A 24,748-nucleotide genomic window follows, 5' to 3' on the forward strand; every position below is an offset into this window, starting at 1 on the left:
AAATGTGAAATGTTGGAGGTCCTATTGTCCTTCTTCCTCTTAAGTCGCGCCCCCTGTTTCTTTTCGGTAGCCGAAGTACTCCCATACTAGCGATTTGGTCTTTTTTTTTGAGGAGGGGGAAAAGCTAAAGTGTAGTGTCACCGACAGACACAGGACAGAGCAACAACCGGAGGAGTAGCGGTGAGATATGAAAAATAGCTAATACCGTACTACAGTATGACGGAAAACTTTAGTGGTTTTGAAACCGTGACGTTTTCATGCCAGGGGCATACCACGTGCCTAATCTTGAGTGGAATCCCTTCACCCCTCTATTTTAGCAAGATTCCCAGTACAAGGGCAAACTGACAAGGGTGCCTAAATGTTTTCACCTGTCTAATTTCATTTTGATGCATATTGCACATCTTCGATTAGTTCGATAATCCTAGTTTCAATGCTGAAATGTTACTCTGGTCATTAGTTTTTGATAAATCAAAATTAAGTTGCTCATCCAACCACCCAATGATTTATTGATGAAAAAAATGGGCATTGCCAGTACAGTACATTTCTTTAGGGACCTCGCATTGTACATTGGTCATATTGGAACAGGGACAGACAACTCCCAAACTGTTCCCACAAGGCTGGAAGCATGGAGTTGTGTAAAATACTTCCTAAGGAAGCTTAACTCTTTTCATGTTGATAAGGCTATCTTGTCCTTGTTTTATAAATCTTTTACTGAATCGGTTCTTACTTTTGCTTTTATTGCCTGGTATGGAGGAATTAGCCTGAAGGAGAAAAATAACATCAACCATATTGTCAAGGTCACCAGTAAGATAATAGGCTGTCCACAGGTCTCATTAACAGATATTTATGAGAGGCAGGTCATGAGGAAGGCAAAACACATCCTGAATTGTGTACAACATCCCCTTCATCGCTCGTTTGAGGCCCTCCCTTCAGGCAGGAGATTACGAGTCCCTTGTTTTAAGTTAAATAGGACAAAGAACTCCTTCCTACCCAGTGCAATTCGGTTGCTAAATTTGCACAATTCTTGCACTTAGATGCAAAACTGTCTATGGCATTTTAAATTTGTAGTCTGTGTTATTTTATTGTATGTGTATGAGTGGTTGTGTTATCTGTTATCTGTATGCTTACCTGCTGTCAGACAAGTTTCCCCTTCTTAGGGGACAATAAACTTAAACTGAACTGAACTGAACTGAATATTGTTGAATAAAACACTGATTGATGCAGAATTTTTGAAAATTCCAAGCTTCTGCATCTTTGTGGAGAAACAGTTTTGTAGATGGTCTGTTCCTGTTTAAACATGACCGTGAATCATCAGTACTCATTGTGTACATGGATGACTTTAACACTTAACTGGCATACACAAACCTGAACTTAATCCGACAGAACACACGTAGTGTGAATTAGAGCGGACACTGAGAGCAAGGCCTTCTCATCTAAAATCACTGTGTAACTTACTCAATTGCCTCTGGAAGATTTGTCAAATGTTCCCATGAAAACACTCCTCAACCTGATAGAAAGCCTTTTCAGAAGAGTTCAAAGTGTTCTCGCTACAACCCTATGGATTAAAGAATGCTGTCTCTTCAGTTTATAAACGAGTCAAGGAAGGTGAGTGAATACTTTGGGATTTGGAGCATTGATTCTCAACCGGTATAACACAGGACCTGCATTTTGCATTTATATGAGACTTTTTTTGTATTTTTTTCCTCCTCCTTCTTGCTTTTACATGTATTTTACAAAGTATAAACAGAAGAAAACACAGCTACAGCTACACCAACTTACATAATAATCATAAAACAATCATAATATCATCAATAATAATAGCAATGTACAGAGAGGCAATGTCATTTAAGAATTTTATAGAGATGACCATAGCATAAAAAAATAAAAACATACCTCAAACCAGGGTTTCCTCTAGGACAGACATATCCAAAGTCCGGCCCGGGGGTCAAATGCGGCCCGTGGTCAAATTTCATCCGGCCCCCAGCCTCTGTCATAAAATCAGTAACGTCTGGCCCGCACACAGACTTAATAAATTGGTCAGCTGTACTGCTACCAGCATATGAAGTAGCTTACACACTAAATGCTGCTCCTCACTTACCAACTAAAAGGCAGTAGCATTCTAAGCAACATTACCCCATGTGACCCCTTACTTCCAATTTTTTAAAATGGCGACTATAAAAAAATAAAAAATAAGTTGAGTGCGACGACCGACGCTTCAAGGATAGGTGGAAATTGGACTGTTTCTTCACTAAAATAGGCAACAACTGTGTCTGCCTCATTTGCAAAGAGACAGTCGCTGTTTTTAAAGAGTTCAATGTGAGGCGATATTACCAAACAAGAAACGCTGACATGTACGACAAGATTACAGGAATGATACGCAGCGAGAAATTTAAGCAACTTGAAGCTAGTTTAATTTCACAGCAGCAGTATTTCGCATGAGCCCGAGAGTAAAAGAGAACGCCACAAAGGCTAGTTGCGAGATTGTTGAAATTATTAATTTAAAAAAATGTGACACAAAAACTGGCTTTGTAAAATGTCCTTAAATATATTGTTCTACGTCAGTGCTTCTCAATTATTTTCTGTTACGCCCCCCCAAGGAAGACGTAAATGTTTCGCGCCCCCCCCCAACTCTCTGCCGCCACTGTAAATAGTATCATTCGTCTATATTACTATTATAAGTACGCCTCAGCCTAACATTGTGTCCTTTTTTTCTATTAAAGAAAAAAAGTAACATAGATCAACTTATAATAAAGAATAACTTTTTTAACATTGTGTTGCTTGTAACAGAAAAGACTTAATGCGCATCAATTTGCCTGAAGTTAAAAAAAAAAAAAAAAAAAAAAGTCACATCCAAACTGTAAAAATACACTCAAGGTACATTTTTGACCATTTGATACTGAAAAATAAAATGTAATAAAATCAGTAAATAATAACAAATTCAAATTGATTAGAAACATTTACTCTTCAGGACAACATGCCAAAAAATTTGACCGAAAAAACAACAAAACTGAATAGAAGGGGGGAAAAAGGTCTCTGGACAGAAGGAAAGTTTTTATTTTCGCTGATTCACCACAGTGCTCACTGGTTTACTGATATAACACTGACAAAGCGGGACGATTGTGACAATTGGCAATATTCGGCACATTTTCGCTGAAAAACAATCAAGCGACTTATCAATGAGATTGAGGTCTAATGTCTTTAAGTGGCGTCTTAACTGATTTGGCTTCTCCGCTATAATCATTTTTAGACTCAGTAAACAGTGGTCTTTCCTCATTTCCCACTATATTAAAAGTCAAAGGCAAACGGCCCGAAAAAAGCGCATTCTCGGCGGCCGAGGGAGAACCGTAGGTGAGGGCGGTGGTCGTGACGATCCCAAGCCGAAAACGGCACTTCTCGGCCGGACACGTGAGAAAGACAGTGGGTCGCTGCGTGAGTCCAGCTCTGCATGAGTCTCTTCCGTGTGCTCTTGCTTACTTCAAAAATACTGCACGCACTTTGAAAATGAGAGCGCCACTGCCACCCACGGAGTGGATGTGCAAGTACACTTTATTCTAGTACGGCAAAAAAAAAAAAAAAAAAAAAAAAGCATGTTCCCCGAGGTCACTCGCGCCCCCCCTGGCATCGCTCTGCGCCCCCCTGGGGGGGCGCGCCCCACCATTTGAGAAGTACTGTTCTACGTAAAGGACTTCAGCCAAGGTCGGCCCCCCACATTTTTTCCACACCAAATCTGGCCCCCTTTGCAAAAACTTTGGACACCCCTGCTCTAGGACTTTTTGAAGCTGCAGTGGTGGGCTGCATCGGAGTCAGACCGCTTCACCATGTCGTGCCACGGCAAAATTGCGTCATATCATGACGTTTTTTTTTTCACATTTTGTTTCCCAAGAAGAACCATAACAAAGATCTATTTGAAATATTTCATTCGCCAAGCTAATGTCGTAGCTCTCAGCTACGGTACATTTACGCAAAATGCGTAGCTGATTACAGCTACATTACCCTACGTACCTTTTTTTCTGCCACGCTGCCCTTAAAGCCAGCATCCCGGAGTCGTCTCGTCACTGTCGACATTGACACTGGCGTTTTACTGGTACTATTTAATGAATCTGCTAGATGAGGACCTGCGAGGCATCTCTTTCTCCAACTAGAGATGCTTATGTACTTGTCTTCTTGCTCGGTTGTGTAGCGGGGCCTCCCGCTTCTCTTTCTACTCTGGTTAGATCATGTTTGTGCTGCTCTCTGAAGGGAGTTCTACACGACATTATAGGACATCTTCAATTTCTTGGCAATTTCTCTTATGGAATAGCCTTCATTTCTAAGAACAGATTGTCGAGTTTCACGTAAAAGTTGTCTTTTTCTGGCCATTTTGAGAGTTTAATCAAACCGACAAAGGAGATGCTCCAGATACCCAACTAGCTCAAAGGTAGATCAGTTTTATAGCTTCTCTAACTACCTGAACTGTTTTGAGCTGTGCCAACATAATTGCACAAGGTTTTCTATTCATTTATTATCCTTCTAAGGCATCTAGCAAGCACAATGTACCATTAGAACACTGGATGATGTTTGCTGTAAATGAGCCTTTTTACAAAACTACCTAAGTATTGCTTTAAAACCGGACGTTTCCAGCTAGAATCGTCATTTACCACATTAATAATGTATAGAGTGTTTTTCTGATTAGTTTAATCTTATTTCCATTGAAGAAAAACTGTGCTTTTCTTTTAAAAAGGAGGAAATTTCTAATTGACCTCAAACTTTTGAACGGTAGTGTATGCTAACTTTACACAGTCAAAACTAAGAGACAGTTGTGCTGACCACTAGCTCACCATGCTACCCACAAAGAACATATTTTACATAGCCGACACCTCTATAAAAGTGCCATTCAAACTTGAATATCATGGATTTTTTTATTGTTGTTTGTTGTCGAACAGGCTGCAGTTTCGTCACCCCAAAACCAAACACTAATGATAATGTTTAAACCAATATTGGAACGTGCACTCGCATAAAAAAAACCCTCAAATATTCAATTGTGTGTCTAGTTGTAACCTGCAGGGGTTCTACTTTGTGTGTTTGGATGCCAATAGTTAAACCCAATGCTCTGTCCTGCAGGCATCTTAGCATGGAGACGCCACTGGATGTTCTATCAAGAGCAGCGTCATTTGTTCATGCAAACGAAGAAGAACGTAAGTTTTTTACTGTTTCTTTTCGATGCTTCTGTATCTTGATTGATTGTTGTAATACAGACTAGAGCAGGGCGGTAAACCGAAAATTTACCGTCACCGAAATTCTTAACGATGACCGACGTAATTTTGACCATGTCGGTAAATTCGGTAAATTAATAAAACAAGAAAATATAGTCTTTTCATCCCGCTTTGATTCTGTGTTGTTCGTCTATGTTCATTCCCCTTTAAGAAAGCAGTGAATGTGCATATGTAGGGAGTCACGTGATCATCAGGAAGCCAATCAAACAAAAGCCCGGTAAGCTAACGCTAGCAGCTAACGCTACAAGCAAAACGTGATGGAGTGTGGCTTAAGGGAGGTTCACCAAACTTTCAACCGACATTTAGTAGACTCTTGGTGGCATCCAGACGGGCTTTCACCCGCTGTCCTCCTTTGTTCTCACGATTTCCGGAGATGGTGCTTTCAGTGCTTTCTACTGGTAGCGAGGCTAACGCTAGCTAGCGGCTAACGCTACAAATGAACGTTATGGAGTCGGATAGCGGCTCTAACATTGTCGAAACGGCTGAACTTAATGAGTGGATTGGGCACGGACTGCATCTAGCAATTACTATGTGGCTTTATTTTGTATCTGTCTGTGTATGATTCCTCTGATAGCTTTTGTGATGGTAAAGCATTCAGCATAAAGTACAATCCAACGGCAAAACTTATAATGACCGAGAAATGGCCCCAACTATTTTTATTGTGCGTGCATTTATTAAAAAATGCACTGGAGGGGAAAAAACCCTTAAACCATATAGTAAACACTTGTATTTAATAATTATTGTCACAGCAGCCATTAACAATAAGTTGTCTTTTTGAAGTGTACTGTTCAAGCTGCAAGTCATTTGTGTTACAATTACATGTTTGCACAGGCATATTGATTTTGACAATGTACATTGTTCAAGTCATACACGCTGTTATAAATGTTCATACTTGAATTCTTATTGCTTACAATACATTTTTATAAACTTAATGTTTAGACTGCATGTACAATTGTTAAATACAGTATATCAAATTGAATACTGGTAAATAAATCAACAAGAAATAGTCAATCTGTATTTCATGCATTGATTCAGATTTTCAAATTATATAACAGTCCGCTTGGGCGAATTTATCGGCATTTATCGTTATCGAGATAAATCTGCTCAATTTATCGTGATACATGTTTAAGGCCATATCGCCCAGCCCTAATACAGACACTGACTTGTTATTGAGTAGTCATAAAAGAAGATAAATCAAAAGCTGGGCTAACAGCTAGCTTTTCTATTAGCTGCTACTTGTCATGCGTCATGTGACGGATAATTTCAGAAACACCTGTAACAGTGTCTTGAAACAGCATGACTTTCAATTCAGTTCCTAATTGACTATGGTTCTTTTTCAAGTCACAATGATGGTTTGACTCTGTGTCGATTGTACATAAGAATTGGGTGTGATAAACACTGAACCAGTTTGGCATTTACAATTGTTGACCTACGCCATTTTCCAAACTTTTTTTCCCCCCAAACTCATCTGGACAAATTGAATTGAATTGAAATACATTCAAGGCGTTTTCAATGGAAATTTGATAAAAATAAAGCTAAGGCAATGTAAAAAAAAAAATATATATATATATATATATATATATGTAATATATATTAGGGCTGTCAAACGATTAAAATTTTTAATCGAGTTAATTACGGCTTAAAAATTAATTAATCGTAATTAATCACAATTAATCGCAATTCAAACCATCTATAAAATATGCCATATTTTTCTGTAAATTATATATATATTCTGTAAAATAATTTGTTGGAATGGAAAGATAAGACACAAGATGGATATATACATTTAACATACGGTACATAAGGACTGTAGTGGGCATTTCACTCTACTGTCATTTAAATCTGTCTATGCTGTCCTCACTCCGAAGCGTTTACTTTTTCCAAAGCTAGACAGATAGTGAACGACACCTTAATAATCAGACTTCTTCCTTTTTCATCTGATTTATTAATTAAATGGGCTCAAACCATTGTCCTCTTTAGACCGTAGTGAAACTACAAAAAAAAAGTACACAAGCATTGCATTAGCAACAACGTTAGCTTAGCACGCTATACAGGTTCACTACACATAAACAAAAAGCGTCTCATACAAAAAATATAACATTTCGCTTACTTACACAATATGTACATTCTTTACAACAACCATACTTACGGACAAATCTTGTCCAAGGATCATATAAGCACAACATTACAACGTAGGCGTCAGCCCGAGACGTCGTGCAGCCATATTGAACTGGCAAGAAAGCAATAAACCATGTCGCAAAGCGACCACAAGAGTTCGCTGTTAGACAGCACAAAAAACCTTGCTGTAAACTTACCAAAAGGCAGAATAATGTCTGAGCGGGACATGTGCGTTAATTGCGTCAAATATTTTAACGTGATTAATTAAAAAAATTAATTACCGCGCATTAACACGATAATTTTGACAGCCCTAATATATATACTGTGTATATATATATATATATGTCTATATATGTGTGTATATATATATATATATATATGTATATATATGTATATATATGGCGGAAAACACAGACAAGACTGAAAAAGCAGTTTCTGCTCTTGCACTCCTCTTCAAAAGAAACTGCTCTATTTTAAGCCAAAACAACTGTTGTGTTTGATAGAACAATATGTCTATATGCTGCCATAACAGATTCATGGCACATGAAGCTCCCAAACTATTTTTAATTTGCCCGTTTTACCCTGAAAACCCCAGTTTACAGACGTTGCGCAACCGCTTTTGTTTCAACCCAGCCATGAAAACAAGTTAAGTAATCATCTCTATTATTCAAAATGTCTGTCATTTTTAGCTTAGAATCATTAATTGATGTCTAATCTTTCGTTTAAAAAAAAAAAAAAACGACTTTAAAAAAAAATTATTCACTCGAATATTTTAAACTTTTACCAAAATTACGTCACAATGAAAAAATTGGTGTCTGTAAAATAAGTCACGGATATCTTCCTCATAACAATCGCCTAATTGTATTTTTATTGTTACTATCGCATTTTCTCCGATATGTTAGATGATAAATAATCGATCCAAAAAAATTGGAAAAACAACATTTAAAAGGGTAAATATATGAAAAAGAACATCTCAACTACTCCTTGATGTCTGCGATTTCTGCATCGCGACCCTTGTTATATTACCATGTTTCACACATAAAATCCCCCCAAAATCCAGCTTTGGCCATTCACAGCTGTGTCTTGACACTCAGTGATACATGCTACATGGAGTTTTCGGATCAAAACAGGATAAGTACGCGATAATATCTCGTTAAAGTCATGGCGTCTGTAATTCTGCTCTCGCGTGTTCTCACCACCAGATAGGGTTTTGCTGTTTAAAAAAAAAAGAAAAAAAAAAAAAATGCCCTCCTGTTCAAAATTTTTCTTCCCCAAGAAAATTGAGATTTTAAGCTTTCCAATGATGTATCACACGTGCATATCGGACAATTTTGAATTCTGGTCAAATTGGGGGTCTCAGAGCGGAATTTCAAGTCACCTGAGTGTTTTCCGCCATATATACATATATATATATATATATATATATATATATATATATATATATATATATTAATCCACCTTTCTGTGTATGTTGCAGGAGCCATACAATATGTTTAAAACTAAAAATACAAGTAATGTGTGCATTTTATGTCGTTCCAACACTTTTAAAGTACAAGGGTTTGGGTTATTCTCTGAATTGTTTTTAAATAACATTGTTATGCTGTTGCTAATCAATAATGAGTATTTCTTACCATTAATGCGACTTCTGGTGCTGCATGGTTTTGCTGATGGCTTTGTAGTCTGGTTGATACTTGGTGGGGTTAAGCTTCATGCAGGCGTTGAGAAACTTCGGGTGCATCTGTTTTCATGTTCACGAAGCGCCACGAATCCTGTTTTTCCCCACCGCGCACGGAGCACCATCAGTGGACACTGAAACAAGTTTATCCATAGGTAGAGCTGGGAATCTTTGGGCACCTAACGATTCGATTACGATTACGATTCAGATGGTCCGATTCGATTCTAAAACGATTATTGATGCACCCCCCCCTTTTTTTTTTTTTTTTTTTAAAATATTTTGTACATTTGTTCCAAAATTGTTCAAAAATACTCTCAGGCTAAACCAAACTACTATTTCAGTATCAAGTTAACATATAGCAGTAAACAAATATACAAAAATAACAGTAAATAAAAAACTCCAGTCCCCATTCTGGGACTAGTTGTTAATCCATAATTTCCCTTTTGTCAACTTTCGACATGTGAAAGTTTTAAAACTATTTTAAAGATAGATTCAAGTCAATATTTTACCGATTTAGGAGTATTTTAGATAAAAAGTTAATTAGGTTTGCTTGGAAGGTTCGCTACAACAGCCTTGCAGAGAAGTGTACTGCTTTAAGATGGCGGCCGTTTACTACGTATGCATCTAGCTTTTTGTAGATGTGCTGCAAACGCTACCGCTACCGTAGTGCATCTAGTCTTATATAAATGATATCTACCGTAACATTATGTGGATGACGTACTTTTGTAGCAGCTTCACGTATGTTGTTGTATTTTTTTATCTCGTGGCATGAGTTGAGCTAGAGCCGTGAGTTGACCATTGGCATTACCCGAGGGGCCGGGTAATGAGAAGCATGATGTTTAGCTACTCTCGCTCCGTTGCTCATTGACCGCGCGGCGCGTTGAGTGTGTTGTACTTCCGCTTTACTTGGCATATTTCAATAATCGGAATTTGGATGTTTGTGAATCGTTCTCGAATCTTCCACGGCCGAATCGCGAATAATCTAAGAATCGGAAATTTTGCACACCTCTATCCATAGGTAGATTTTTTTCTTTAGCGGACCCAGTGAAGGACTTGAATAAATCTTCCCCCCTTGTTGTCCCTTTCGTGGTCAAAAACTTGCAATCACGCTGAATTGGGATAAATTGCTTACGCCTGGTGACTCATCCAAAGCGAGAGAAAAAAACGGTGCCGCATTTATGTGCTTCTCTTGCGTGTCCTCAATTTGATTTAACATCATGACGATCTTTATCCGAAAAACTCTCCACAAAGGCAAATTCCTCTGTCAGTTCCTCTGTCTGTTTTTTTTTCTTTTTCCCACCTTCTCAAAAGGGTTTCTAAAATTAGCTGACAAAAGGAAAAGGAAACGAAAAACTTGAACAGTGTCTCTGCCTCATCTGCGTTGCCAATGCAATTGATGGATAAATAAAAATATAGATAGACACAATGACATGTATGTTTGCCACTTTCCCACTAAAATTACTGCGAACTGGCTTTGTAGTCGCCGGTTGTAGTATACGGATTACGTGTCCCATGATCACCCTGGGCTCACGTAGTTAATGGCATGGGACTTGGGGGGATCTAACGTATCACATATAGGTTTGGTATTTGATGATATCTAGTGCGAATTGCGCAAGTGTTGTAGGAGAATTAAAAAAAGTTAACATACGTCGCAAAAGTCACGTCTGCTCATTACTGCACAACACCAGCATATGACCGGTGACCGTCGCCGTTTCGCGCAATGCGCAATGGAGTATAACAAAACTTTATTTTTTTTCTTTAATAATTAAAGATTTGTCTGCGAGCCAGATGCAGCCGTCAAAACAGCCAGATCTGGCTCACGAGCCACAGGTTCCCGACCCCTGGTATATAGGATCCATAGTTGGGAAACACCGCTTTGTGCGATTAGAGTTGTGTTATGTATCAACCAATCTGCAACGTTCTGCTTAGCTGTAATCCTCAGCGCTGCTTTGTGACATAACACAATAGTTGTCATTGTGAATTTGTACATGGCAGAAAAATGAGCAACAACTGCACTCAACTGCCACCAGTGCTGCCGGTCAACCAGTTGACTGCCTAGGTTAGTTAAGCTGGCCTTCGACTGACGCATATTCTACGCATGTCTTTTCCAACTAACTGTTCCTTTACATTTTTGAGAGATTTTTAAAATCATCTTACTCTGCATTAAATTATTTCCAAGATAAGAAAGAAATTGACAAAATCTACCACAGCAAGGCTCTCTGCCATTGGCTTGATCTATGTGCTGATGGAAATTAACCATCAGAATTCACAGAATACTTCTCATTTAAAGTGGAATTAGCCTTTATTTGCATTGCTCTGGGGGAAAGCAAAGTGAACTATAGTTCATGAATAAACACATACTGTATAAGCAAGTGACTGTAATAGAGCTGAAACGAGTACTCGAGCAACTCGAGTAACTCGAGTTTAAAAACTGATCCGAGTAATTTTATTCACCTCGAGTAATCGTTTATTTTGACAGCTCTAAGCATCACGTTTTGCTAGGACAACTTTTAATGCGGGACAACGCGCTGTCACGTGCGGAGAGGAAGAAGGGGAAAAAAAAAAAACTTACCGCAGCCGACAGCCGCCACAAATGACGCCGACGTTGCTAAATACTAGCCCGCACAATGCTACATTGGTAACAGGTAGCGTCTGGTGCGTCTCATAGAGATCACATGTATGTTGAACTAGATGCGAAATGACAGACTCGGCCGCGTCTGGGCAGCGTTTGTAAACAGCCGCCATCTTAAAGCAGTACAGCGCTAAGCGCTAATAAAGAGCACTAAGCGCTAATAAATAAGATTAACGATACTGTCGCTACTAGCTCATGTAACGTTAGCCCTGCGGAGGGCTAGGTTTCAATGAATTATGACCACTGTCGATGCGTGGCTAACGTGTCTTACATACAGGCTTTAACATAACATAGCATTGTGGAGTGATGAGGGTGTAAAATAAAAACTTAATCATGCTAACTATCAATTTTAGCTCAGTAGTCATTGCTGGATAAAACACCAAGTAGCACTGGTCCCTAATGTGCTCCAATACAGCCTGTATCATACATTTATTTTGAACACTGCAAAAACTCAAAATCCAATCAGGACTTACAGTTTAGACCACCTTAAAACTTAACTAGAACTTAAAAATGGCTTGAGACAAAGAGAAATTCAATTGAAACACGTGGGAAAAAAATCCTAACTTTTAAGTGATGTGTGTTATCAAGCGTAACGGCATTTTTAGGTAAGATATATATATGTATATATATATATATATATATATATATATTTTAATAACATCTAAAAGTTTTTTGAGTGAAAGCAGTGAATTAGTCTTTTTTTTAAAAATTCTAGTTACATCTGAGATGCAATTGTTGTCTGTTTTCAACAATATACATCGAAAATAAAGACATTCATTGACTGAAAATGGTTCAAGATTAGATGAAATGTCTTGTTTTCTCATGTATATGTATAATTGCTCTTCACCTAAAAATATATTTGTTTTATCCGATTACTCGATTAATCGATCGAATTTTCAGTCGATTACTCGATTACTAAAATATTCGATAGCTGCAGCCCTAGACTGTAAACAGTAGTGAGAATAGTCAGTGGCTTTGTAAATTAAAAAAAAATGTTGTGTGGGAGGAAAAAGTATTTGAAACCTGTGGAATATCTTTAATTCCTCCAATAACTGTTCATACAATGTTGGTTAATCTCAGAACTTTTTCTGTATTTCCACTAGGGATGTCCCGATCCAGGTTTTTGCACTTTCGATCCGATACCGATATTGTTTTGCACTTCCGATCCGATACCGATACTGGCCGATACCGATACCGGCCTGTCTGAGCATGTGTTAAAGTTTAAAGTTATTTAGCCTCCTTACTTAGTTGTCAGACTCCTGTTGAAAAAGGTTTTAGTACTCTTGATAACAACTAGCCAGCTGAATTACCGTCATTTCCCGAAAATAAGGCACACTTTTTTCCCCAAATCCACTTGTAAAATCGAGGGTGCGCATTATACACGGGTATATGGATGGAGACAGAAATAAATACATATAAATATGTATATTTTAAGACTTTTTCTTTATTGACACGGCCATGTTGTGTTGAAGAAAACGCATACGGTGATCTGTTGCCGCCATTTCGGTATATTACGTCACCGTTTGTTTTGGTAATACTTCACTCTGATTGGTCGAATGACTTCCGTGAGTTCGTTTCGTCTGCACTGTTATGAGCTCCTTTCATTTTCCCACTTCAGTCATCACTTTTACTTTACAGTATAATTCCAAGGAAGATACATTTGCGGTATTTCATGATGATGAAACGAGCAAGCTACACGGCAGCCTTCGAAAGGAAAGTAATTTCCGTATCTGAGGAAGCTGGAATTCGTGAAGCGGCAAGACGGTATGACGTCGGAGAATCGAGTGTGCGGTATTGAAAACGAATGAAGAAGCAGCTGGAACAAGCAAAGTCATCAGCAAAAGCAATTGGTAGGGGCAGAAAAGCACTTATAACAATGCTTTAGATGTTCATGTATAATACAGATATGACTGTTTTGTTTTCTCACGGTTCTCTTAAGTTGGAGAAGTTGTTAAAGGTTGTTACAGTAATGTTTTGTAATTACAGTAATAATCACTGTGCTATGCTCGTGCTGTGTTATGTCTGTTTATAATTTGTTAAAATGACATTTCTGTATTTCTACACGAGCTGTTTTCTTGTATTCTACCGTATTTATTGGTGCTAAAATTAGGGTGCGCGTTATACACGGGTACAAGAATTTTCCCTAGATTTTGCAGGTAAATTGGGGGTGCGCATTATACACGGGTGCGCCTTATATTCGGGGAATTACGGTAGGTGAGTCTGAATAACACACAACGGTTGGTAACAAGAAACTGACCTGTTTATTCAGTGACAAACACAAAACATTATAAATAACAAACAGAAATGGCATAGTCAGCCAGTAAAACGTGCAAATAATATTGTAAACTGTCTTAAAAAAGCAAAACACACAAACAACCTCAGTGGAAAATCTCACAAACCCCCCAAGCTATTAGATGCTTTTAATGTTTCGTGCATTAGTTACAAAAATTGTATAAAAAGCCTCTAGGGTTTAAATAAACGACATTTCAGTATCAAGTTAACATTTTAAAATAGTAAATAACAAGTCCCCATTCTGTATCAGCAGCTTTAAACTACATTCAATTCATTTAATTTTGCGAATCAACTGTTAAAGTTGTTAAAATTGCTCCCGTTATTCCATAATTTCCCCTCTGTCTACTTTCGACTGATATTCCATAATTTCCCTTCTGTCTACCTTCGACATGTGAAAGTTTTAAAACTGTTTTGAAGATAGATTCAAGTCATGATTTTGCCGAATTAGGAGTATTTTAGATAAAAAGTTAATTAGGTTCGCTTGGAAGGTTCACAACAGCCTACTAGGGAAGTCTCCTGTTTTAAGATGGTGGCTGTTGCTAACGCTGTCGAGTCTGTCATTTTGCATCTAGTTCTATATACATATGATATCTATTATCTACAGTAAAACGATGTTGACGTATTTTGTAGTGGCTGTCAGTATCAGTCAGGTATTCCTGTGTTTTTTATCCAGCAGCATGAGTTGAGCTAAAGCCGTGAGTTAAGCATTGGCATTACCCGGGTAAGCATGATGTTTATTCTCGGGACGCAAAGCGGTCCGTTTCTCATTGCGTCCCGAAGACCGCGCTGTGTATTAGTTCCGCTTTACTTGACATATTTCAATAATCGGAATTTGGATGTTTGTTAATTGTTCTCGAATCTTCCACGGCCGAATCGCTCAAGGATGTAATGACGGCTGGGCATGTTGTACCGTGGTTCTAAGTGTTGGATGGTGCGTCTTTACTCACGAGAGATAATGGCTCGTCATCCAGAATGAATTCTTCGGCAATGAATCTTGTTATTCCCTGGGCTTTGGGACTGTCGAGTGCCAGTTTGTCACGCATAGCAAAAGTTTCTGCCAGTGTTAGTTGCTCAGGACCTTTCTTTTTGTCTTCGGTTTTCTTAACATACTTCTTATATTGTTTGTGGTGGTATTTCGCTAAATGCTTGATTAGGTTGGTTGTATTAAAACTTCTTACAGCTTTACCACCATGCTTGACTTTATTGTGGCATACGTTGCACTCTGCCTCTTCGTCTTTGTCGTCCTTTAAGGTGAAATGATCCCACACAGCTGACATTTTTACCGATAAAGTCTCTCGGTAAATTGGGAGACGGTAATGTAAATGTAGTGTGTTGAAGGTGTGCCGTAAAATGCGGACCGGATTTTTGGGAAACCGAAGCAAAAACTGGAATGGATTATGTAAATCGGTGCCCTGGAAAAGCCGGACTTTAAAAAAAAAACTGGATCGGAAGTCTGGATCGGAATTTTTTCGTGTTGGCCGATCCGATACCGATGCGGATTTTTTTGCCCATATCGGCGTCCGATCCGATCCAAATATCGGATCGGGACATGGGGCAATGCACGCTGGTGGTGATGATGCGGTTAGGCTGGACTTGGATAAAGGCTGTGCTAGCTAGCAAGCGACCATGACCATCATGACGACTGGCATGATCTGGTCACAATTTGCTGGTCAGATTGTTTTGTTACAGAGCTGTGGGATGAGTTCCCAACATCGTACCTGCATCCAATTCCAGCTCATCAGCAGTGTCTTTAAAACAATCCTAGGCGGCTTGCCGAGATATTGACTTGCTGCCATTTGACAGTTTGTATTCTCGATCCCTTTGTTGCTCGTTGCATTCTGGCCTTAGTTCTTTTCATTTGCCTCTCGCCGTTGGTTTTGGAATCCTCTACCATGTGCAGGTATTTGAGGGCATTATCTTTTTTCGCCTTGCTTTTGCGGCCTCTCACCGTGATTTTCCTTCTGTTTTGTTTTTATATTTTTGATCCTGACCTGCTGTCACGGACCCTTTTTTGTCTCCCGATCGCGTGTTTTTTTGTGTGTGTTCAATAAACCCTTGTACGCAATCCCTCTGCTACCGTTTTCTGCTTTGTGGTCTAGCCTTGCTTCCGCATTCATATACTGTTTGTTGGTTTTCATCTGAGGACTTGAGTTACTGATTGCAGCTAATAGATAGATAAACAATACACATACTATCGATTTAGAAAAAAAAACATGTTCCTTGTGGTGTTCGTTAATGTTGCTAAACAGTGTGGTCTTGAACGCTCCTTTAATGCAGCGCCACTGCAGAATTGGAAAAAAAAGAGAATCACGTTTGCTCAAGTGTGCTTTAATGTGCTTTAAGTACAAATAAAGTACACGACAGTCCTCATATCTCAAGGTGCAAATAAGGCGTTATTATCATCTGTTGGGCAGAAAATGATAGGAATAGCCAGCAATCAAATTAAGTTTAATACGTTTATTCATTCGTTTTCCATGTCACTTATTCACTGCCACGCAATCTTCGGGAGCAACATCTGATAAGTCTGATAAATCTGAGAGCACCGGCAGGATGATCATCAATCTGGACGGCGCTTTTATGTTTATACGTGACAAAGAAAGGCAGCATTCTGTCAATCATTTTCGTGTGCTGTGATGCACAGGCTATCTGCAAAAATAATCAAACTGCTGTGTTTCACTGTATACCCTAATCATTTGTAAAGCATGAGACAGCTCTGGATGCTAGCTATCTCCGTAATAATATTGGAATAAGTTGAACCATACAATAGTTTACCGTGAAGATCTGCAATCATTTTTTGACATCACTCTCCTGCTCCGCCACTAGAGCAGGAGAGTGTTGTCACTAGCGAACTTGACACATGAACACTACCGGTTTTGTGTTACTCTTGTCTCATCCCGTCTTTCCAGTTCATTTTGCTTTTGCTGCTCGTTTTGTGAAATTTCGAAAGGACTCCTACTCATTAATTTAAAGCTGGGGTTGAAATTGGAATGGCAGAACTGACGACATGTTTATGTAGTTGAAGATGACACTGTGGAAGCCCGGCAGCGTTGCCCTGTGACGTCACCGGCCAGAGTGCATTATGTCATCAGCAACAATGGCGACCTATGAGTGAAACTAATTAACTAAGTTTTATTAAAACGTAAACATTAAGAGGGGTTATAACTAGGGCTGTCAAACGATTAAAATTTAAATCGAGTTAATAACAGCTTAAAAATTAATTCATCGTGATTAATTACGATTCAAACCATCTCTAAAATATGTAATATAAGACACAAGATGGATATATGCATTCGACATACTGTACATAAGTACTGTATTTGTTTATTATAACAATAAATCCACAAGATGGCATTAACATTATTAACATTCTTTCTGTTAAAGGGATCCACGGATAGAAAGACTTGTAGTTCTTAAAAGATAAATGTTTGTACAAGTTATAGTAATTTATATTAAAACCTCTCTTGATGTTTTCATTTTAATGAAATATGTAAAATTTTCAATCAAAAAAATAAACTAGTAGCTCGCCATTGTTGACGTCGCTGAGCGGTGATGTCACAGCCGTTCTTCTACAGCAGGGGTGTCCAAACTTTTTGCAGAGGGGGCCAGATTTGGTAAAAATGTGGGGGGGCGACCTTGGCTGACGTCCTTTACGTAGAACAATATATTTAAGCAAATTTTAGCAACCCATTCTGTGTGTCATATTTGCTTTATTTTTTTATTTATTATTTTTTTAATTAATAATTTCAACAATCTCGCAACTAGCCTTTGTGGCGTTCTCTTTCGACTCTCGGGATCTTGTGAAATACTGCTGCTGTGAAATTAAACTAGCTTCAAGTTGCTTCAATTTCTCGCTGCATATCTTCCCTGTAATCTTGTCGTTCACGTCAGCGTGTCTTGTTTGGTAATATCGCCTCACGTTGAACTCTTTAAAAACAGCGACTGTCTCTTTGCAAATGAGGCAGACACAGTTGTTGCGTATTTTAGTGAAGAAATAGTCCAATTTCCACCTATCCTTGAAGCGTCGGCCGTCGCGGTCAACTTTGTTTTTTGTTGTTGATTGTTGCCATTTTAGAAAATTGGAAGTCAAGGGTCACACGGGGTAATGTTGCTTAGAGGGCTGCTGCCTTTTAGTGGGTAAATGAGGAGAAGCATTTAATGTATAAACCAGGGGTCGCGTTAACCGAATATTTTCCGTCGTTGACCGATTTTTTAAAAACGATGACGGAAAAAACTGAAGTCCATCTGTCATTTTGACAGGTTGCAATTCACACCCCAGACCACAGGGTGGCGAGTGAGCATATTAATTAGCTATTGTCTCTCTTGATGCATGACGTCGTTGGCCTTACTCTGAAAAATGTCAAGGCAACTGAGTGTCCGAAGTTTCTTCAAAAAGCCCCAAAACGACGATGGTGTTGATAAAAGAGGTGAAAAAAGAGGGACTGCACAAGCGGGCACGCAATTCAAGTCCATGCGCACCAGGAGGAAAGTGTGAGACTGCGTTCAGGCCACAGCAGGTGAACTGTTAATTTCATTGTTCCATATGTAACCTCATCTGCTTGATGTGTGATGATGGCACGGTGTGGATTCTCTGTTAAGCTTGTTCGGACATAATATTAATTTAAAATGAATGAAAACTAAATGCTATTGAATATGTTGAAGCGGTATGCAATGTTAAGAGTCTTGTTAGCTCGAATTGCTGTGTCCAGCCGCTGTAGCTTTGCTGCTCTCTGTGAACTCTCTATTCAAGCCGGAACGCGCGCGGCTCTTAAGTGTCTCTGTCACGTGACTGTGTCGTAGCCGGTAATGCGCTCGGCCAAATGGACACACAAGTACGGAAGGTGAATTATGCCAAACAAAGGGTCACCACAATGTCATTATCATCATTTAAAAAATTTAAGTCACGGGTAAAAATAGATTATGACCGGATTTTTATGACCCTGTCAGTCAAAATGACAGACAACGAAAAAGTCTAGCGCAACCTCTGGTATAAACAGTACTGCTGACCAATTTAATAAATCTGGGTGCGGGCCAGACATTATTGATCTTATGACAGAGGCTGGGGGCCAGATGAAATCTGACCAAGGGCTGCATTTGGCCCCCGGGCCGCACTTTGGACATATCTGTTCTACAGTGTCTTTAACTACGTGAGATAGTGATTAAAATACACCAAAGGTGTCAATGGCAAGTTTTAAATTACTCAGAAATCAAGCCAATGAGTTTTTTTTGTCCCTTTGATAGATGCCGTAGCTACCTGTTTTTTTTTTTTTTTTTTTTTTTTTTTAATAGACTGGATCTATTGTGATTCACGTTTATTTGAGTGCTGGCTTCACAGCGTACGGGACCACTGATAGCTTTTATATTGTGACTAAATATTGCCATCCAGTGTATTTGTTGAGCTAAACAAAATGTTTGAATAGACCAAAGTCTGAGTAAGTTTTATGTGTATTTTGCATAGCTATTTTGATTGGGAATGCCAGCTTTTCTTTTTGTGAACATTATTTCTTTTTTGAGCGATAGGAATATTATTTTTCTTGTGCTTTCACTAAATGAAACTTATGTTTGTTGTGAAGGTGTTGCCGAAGGTTATGCCAATAAACGGCGCGGTCCAATGAACGCCTGTGTCCACTGCCTTTCTCTGCCTCTTAGCTCTCAATGTGCAAAAAAATGACGTCATTGTAATCTGTTTGAGGCAATGCATCAGCGGGTCATTCCGCGCATGCGTTAAATGCATCAAATATTTTAACGTGATTAATTTAAAAAATTAATTACCGCCCGTTAATACGATAAATTTGACAGCACCAATTATAACTTATTATTATTATAACTCGTGCTAATATTTATCTTTTAAGAACTAAATGTCTTTCTATCGGTTTCCAATCCTTTAACCTGACCCTCCTCTATGTAGTGACGTCCGTAAATAAGTCCGTAAGTTACCACTGTACTTCTTTTTAGCCTCAACCTTTGGACAGATGACCTCAATATCTTCTATGATCTATCTTGTTAACTTTTTCCTCTGTTCATTGTGTCGTGGTTTCTCCCAAAGTATTCTACTCCGGTTTCATATGTCCACAGCATTTTCTTCTCGCACTACTATGAAATATCCAGGGACTTTTGGAAAAAATGTGCAGCAGCGGCTTCCATGCTCATGTTCTCCCATGGGCCAATTTTTATTTTTATTTTTTTAACATTTTATATATGGTAGCTATGTCAACAGAGATATTTGTGGCTTTGTTTGTTTGTTTGTTTTTATGTTGTCGAGCATTCTGCACTGCACTCTTTACAGTACGAACCACTGCTGGGAGGAGGTATAACTGCACAGATTAAGGGTGTTTAACTTGTATTTTCTGGCACTACTTTAGTTTTTATTAAAAAAAAAAAAAATCAACAACAAGGCTTTTTAAAATATTTTTAATTTCCATCAAAATATTTTTAATTTCCATCAATAATCTTCATCATGAAGTTGGAGCAAGTATTAGAGGACGACACACAATTTGGCCCTTTTGGTCTCCCAGCAACTTGGAATGTCTCTGGTAAAAATGCTCACTTGTGTATTGGCAGCCTGAGAATGTTCAGGCGCAGCTTGTCTCGCGTGTCAGCAGCTGGTATCCCATCATGCATTGTCCCGTATCAACTGAAAACCAGCTCCTTGCTCCTCCCTCCTGTCCACGCCCCCTGCTGTGTCTTTGTTTTGTTGCGTTTAGTGTCACGACCCCTTTTGTCTCACAACAATGTGTACACAATTGTGGAAGAGGAAATAAGCGAGCGAGTCAACCATCCTGCTTGGCGACCCGGCCAAGCAGCTGACTAGTAAAGAGCGCCAACCAGACCAACGGGCCCCGACCTACAGTACTGGCTCTCACCTGTCATGGGAGTTTATAACTGCACTTTGGGTGTACGTTACAGGGAGAGGCTCAAACCTGTCAGGGCCGGTACGACACATTATAACTTGTGTGTCTTGCAATCAGGAGCGCTGCCTCAATTTTTAATGCCACACCTCTGCAGCAGCTGTATTACGTCACAACATGACATGCACAAATTGTTGCTTCAGGCTCGATTTACATTGTTCGTCCAAGCGATATAATTACTACATCTGATTTTTTTCGATGACAATATAAGTGACACGCTTTGTCTACCTGATGGAAAGGATTAAATAACCCACTTGCACAGACAGCCTACATTCCGCTTCAATTCATCAATATTGTGCAGTCAGAACACAAAACGAAAGAATAATACATGCATAATATGCATAATAGAAATTTTACCTCCTCTACTGACTTAACCTTGTAACCAGTACACGTTTTGCCAAAGGGCAAAATGTTCATATTAATCAAATAAAGTCTAAAATAAGATACTGTGAGGTACAATACAGTACTGTTTACGTGACTAAAAAGCCTGAACACGAATGCTTTGAAATATTACTCATTAGGCCTGGCGCCCCCTATTGGGACCAGGAAACGCGATTTTATTTTTACCAGACAGGCTCCTCCTCCAAGGGAAAAAAAATCAATTGACCTCAACCCTGCATCAGGGGAGCCTTAAGAGATGAGTTCAGGGGCCTGATGAAAAATATTGAGATTTTGTTGAAGCGGAGGGGTCCAAACAGCAAAGTGGAAAGACCGTCGTCATTTTGTCTCACTAGAAATTTTGAGCAGTCATAACTTGGCAGATATACAGCATATCTGCGCCAAACTCCCCTTGCTTGTTGAGAGCCATATCCTGTAGGGTCCTGTAGCGGTCATTTGCATCAACCCTACAAGGGTTACTAGGAATTAGGATAGGTATTTTCAACGTAGAGCGATGAAATTTGGGGAGTCGATACCTTGTCCAAAACTGCTCCAAAAAGTCTCTTGCAACCATATTCCAAACCCAACAGGAGATTGGGTATTTTGGATTGAATGTGATATTTTTATCGATTTACAGGGTGCACATTTGAGACCTTGGCACCTAGGGAATTAGTTCGGTCCTCCTCAAAATTGGTGAGACTGTTCCTGAGACGTATGACATCTTAAGTTCTCAAAATGGTGAGTTTTCATTCTCGGGTTTGATATGACCTGGGCAGGGTGCCAAAGTCGGCCTTTTTTGGGGGGGGGGGGGGGGGGTGAAACAACATATAAGAAAATGATAATAACTCCTTGATACAATGTTCAATCTTTTTCATATCTGGCATGTATGTGAGGTATCCCAACCTGAACTCGACTGCATTGAAATATTACCCATTAGGCCTGGCGCCCCCTGCTGGGAATAGGAAACTGCCTTTTTTACCAGACAGGATCCTCCTCCGTGGAAAAAAAAAAAAAATTGACGTCAAACCTGTTTCAGGGGAGCCTTATGTGTTCAGGTGCCTGATGAAAAATATTGAGGTTTGGTCACGGGGTCCGAACAGGAAAAGTGAAAATGACAGTCGCTGTTTTGTCTCGCCACAAATTTTGAACAGTCGTAACATGTCAGACATACAACATATCTGCACCAAACTTTCCGTGCCTGGTGAGAGTCGTACCCTGAAGGGTCCTGTACAGCTTATTCGCATCAACGCTACAGGGCCAACTAGTGGCAACAGAAAGTCACTCATTTTACTTACACATGTCCAGTTATTTTCAAGACCTTTTGTAATAATACATTTTAAGGCCCATGTCCACATGTCTCTGTTGGCACAACAGCTCTTTGTTCTCCATTAAAAGGAAGTATATTTTTTTCAGGGACTTAGACAGCTTATAGACCCTACCCACGTGACGTCACAACTCCGCTCTCCTGAATGGTACCGCCCAACTGTCCGTCAAAACATAGTGTTAACCTGTTACGGCTACGTACATTCCTCCTATTTACGGCGTGTTTTTCTGCTCCTTAACATTAATAATCAAAATGGTGAAGGCGTGTGTGGCTGTTGGTTGCACTAACAGAGAAGATGGAAGGAGAAACTTGAAGTTTTACCGTATTCCGAGGGATCCAAAGAGGAGAGCGAAATGGACGGCTGCAATTCGACGTGAAAACTGGGCACCAAAAAATCACCACAGACTATGTAGTAGTCATTTTATATCCGGTAAGATGCATTTAAGATATACTTAGAGGGTTTTGGGCTGACAAATAACCACAATTAAGATCGCCGACAACATACACGTATGTATGTAGTGAGAGTGCTATCGCTAAACCATATAAACATTAAAAGCCTTAACTCCATTGACAAACGACATGAAATACATTAGACTTGACAGTGGATGTTAGCAATAACAAAAGATTTTGAATTGAAAATTTCGTAACTCACCTTTCCAAGCACAAGATAGATTCCTGCCGAATTTTCGTGGACGAGGACCTGTTTCACCCAACCAGCAACGAAGTATTTATAAGCCTCCAAGCTCTTGAAGTTTTTCAAATTTTCGTGAGAATAGGCTGATTTTGTGTGGACAAGATAATTGTAAATATCAGCGTAGCAGATGTCAGGCAGACAGGGCGAAGACAGTGGGTCGAAAAACATCGATTTGGGCATCAAATATGGATCTGGCGACTGTATAGAACGAAGCTTTTCCACATAACGCCTTTTATGCAACACATCCAGTGAGTTTACGGCATCAGAAAGCACCGGGTCTCCCATGAAATGCATTTTAAATTCCTCGATCAATTGAAACCAATGCTAATACAGAGACAAAATGACGGACAAGTGGGCGGAACCATACAGCGAGCACGTGGTTTTGTGACGTCGGTGGTTGGGTCTATAGAGCCACGGAATGTGGCACACTAGATCGAATTGGCCCAATTAGAAGATTCATTTTGGTTTTGAGTAAGGGCGTGGCTGCACAGCTCAGTCGCGCCTCCTTTTTTGTAGGACCCTCTTCTATTGTTTTTTTTTTTTTCTCCTACATGTGTGAGTGTATTTCTAATCCCAAAAAAAGAGGAGAGTTTCGAGCATGTTAGCTTCTCATGAGATGATTAGAAGGGGACGATCTGTCACCACCCTGACCGGCGTGCCTTCCGAGTTTGCGTGACGTCCGAGTTGCGCCAAATTCAGTCCTGCTTTGCAGGCCTAGTTAACATTTGGCATACAAGAGTGGCCTACATGTCTCAAAATGATGTAACTATATGTTATTATTTTTGCATTTGATAGAGGTAGGTTTTTTTTTTTAAATATATTTTTATGAATAAATGAATTGGTAAAGTAAATCATTGCAACTAATATGAATTAAAATATAATTACACCCTAGTTATTGCCCCCAGTAACACCTTGAAGTAATTATTTTTACAATTATTTTTAATTTTTAAATATTTAACTCTTTGCCTGCCACTGACAATGATGGACATCCAATTCATTTAAACTAGGAAGACTGGCTTTGAATGCTCATCTTTCAGTGCCATTTATGTCCAATTAATTTTGATTCTAAGGGCTGCTAACTTCTCTGTCAAAATCGTTTGGACTTCTAGTGCTGTCAGTGGCAGCCGTTGAGTGAAATGCGTGTCCTATATGAGGCTAAAACTATACAGTCGTTTGTAAGTTTGAAGTTAGTTTGAACTCGTATCAGCCGCACAAGTGTAAAAAGGCCTAACTTATTCTAAAGCAAAACTCAACATGCCATATTCCCCAATAACTGGGACCAGTAGCCCAATTTATGCAAATGTCTCCCAAAATTACCTTCACAGTCAACTGTCTTTTTTTTGTTTTTTTTTTTAGGCTAAAATTTGTCATTAATGCTGCGCCTTGATGGATTTGCCTACACAATTAATTTGATCAGTGCCTAAATATGTAGCTACTGTATTAAACTTCATACAAACACACAGATACCATTCCACCTT

The 24,748-nt window shown here is 39.2% G+C and overlaps 1 protein-coding gene across 1 annotated transcript in view; it reads left to right on the forward strand.

Annotated features, from left to right (window-relative positions):
• vgll4b (vestigial-like family member 4b) overlaps positions 1-24,748 on the forward strand; it is a 105,753-nt gene that overhangs the window by 2,565 nt on the left and 78,440 nt on the right. Inside the window, exon 2 of the mRNA XM_057845293.1 lies at positions 5,101-5,174. Coding sequence (XP_057701276.1) covers positions 5,111-5,174 — 64 coding nt within the window. The 5' untranslated portion in view covers positions 5,101-5,110. The remainder of the gene's footprint in view (positions 1-5,100; positions 5,175-24,748) is intronic.

Source organism: Corythoichthys intestinalis, chromosome 9 (assembly GCF_030265065.1).
Source record: "Corythoichthys intestinalis isolate RoL2023-P3 chromosome 9, ASM3026506v1, whole genome shotgun sequence".
NCBI lineage: Eukaryota > Metazoa > Chordata > Actinopteri > Syngnathiformes > Syngnathidae > Corythoichthys > Corythoichthys intestinalis.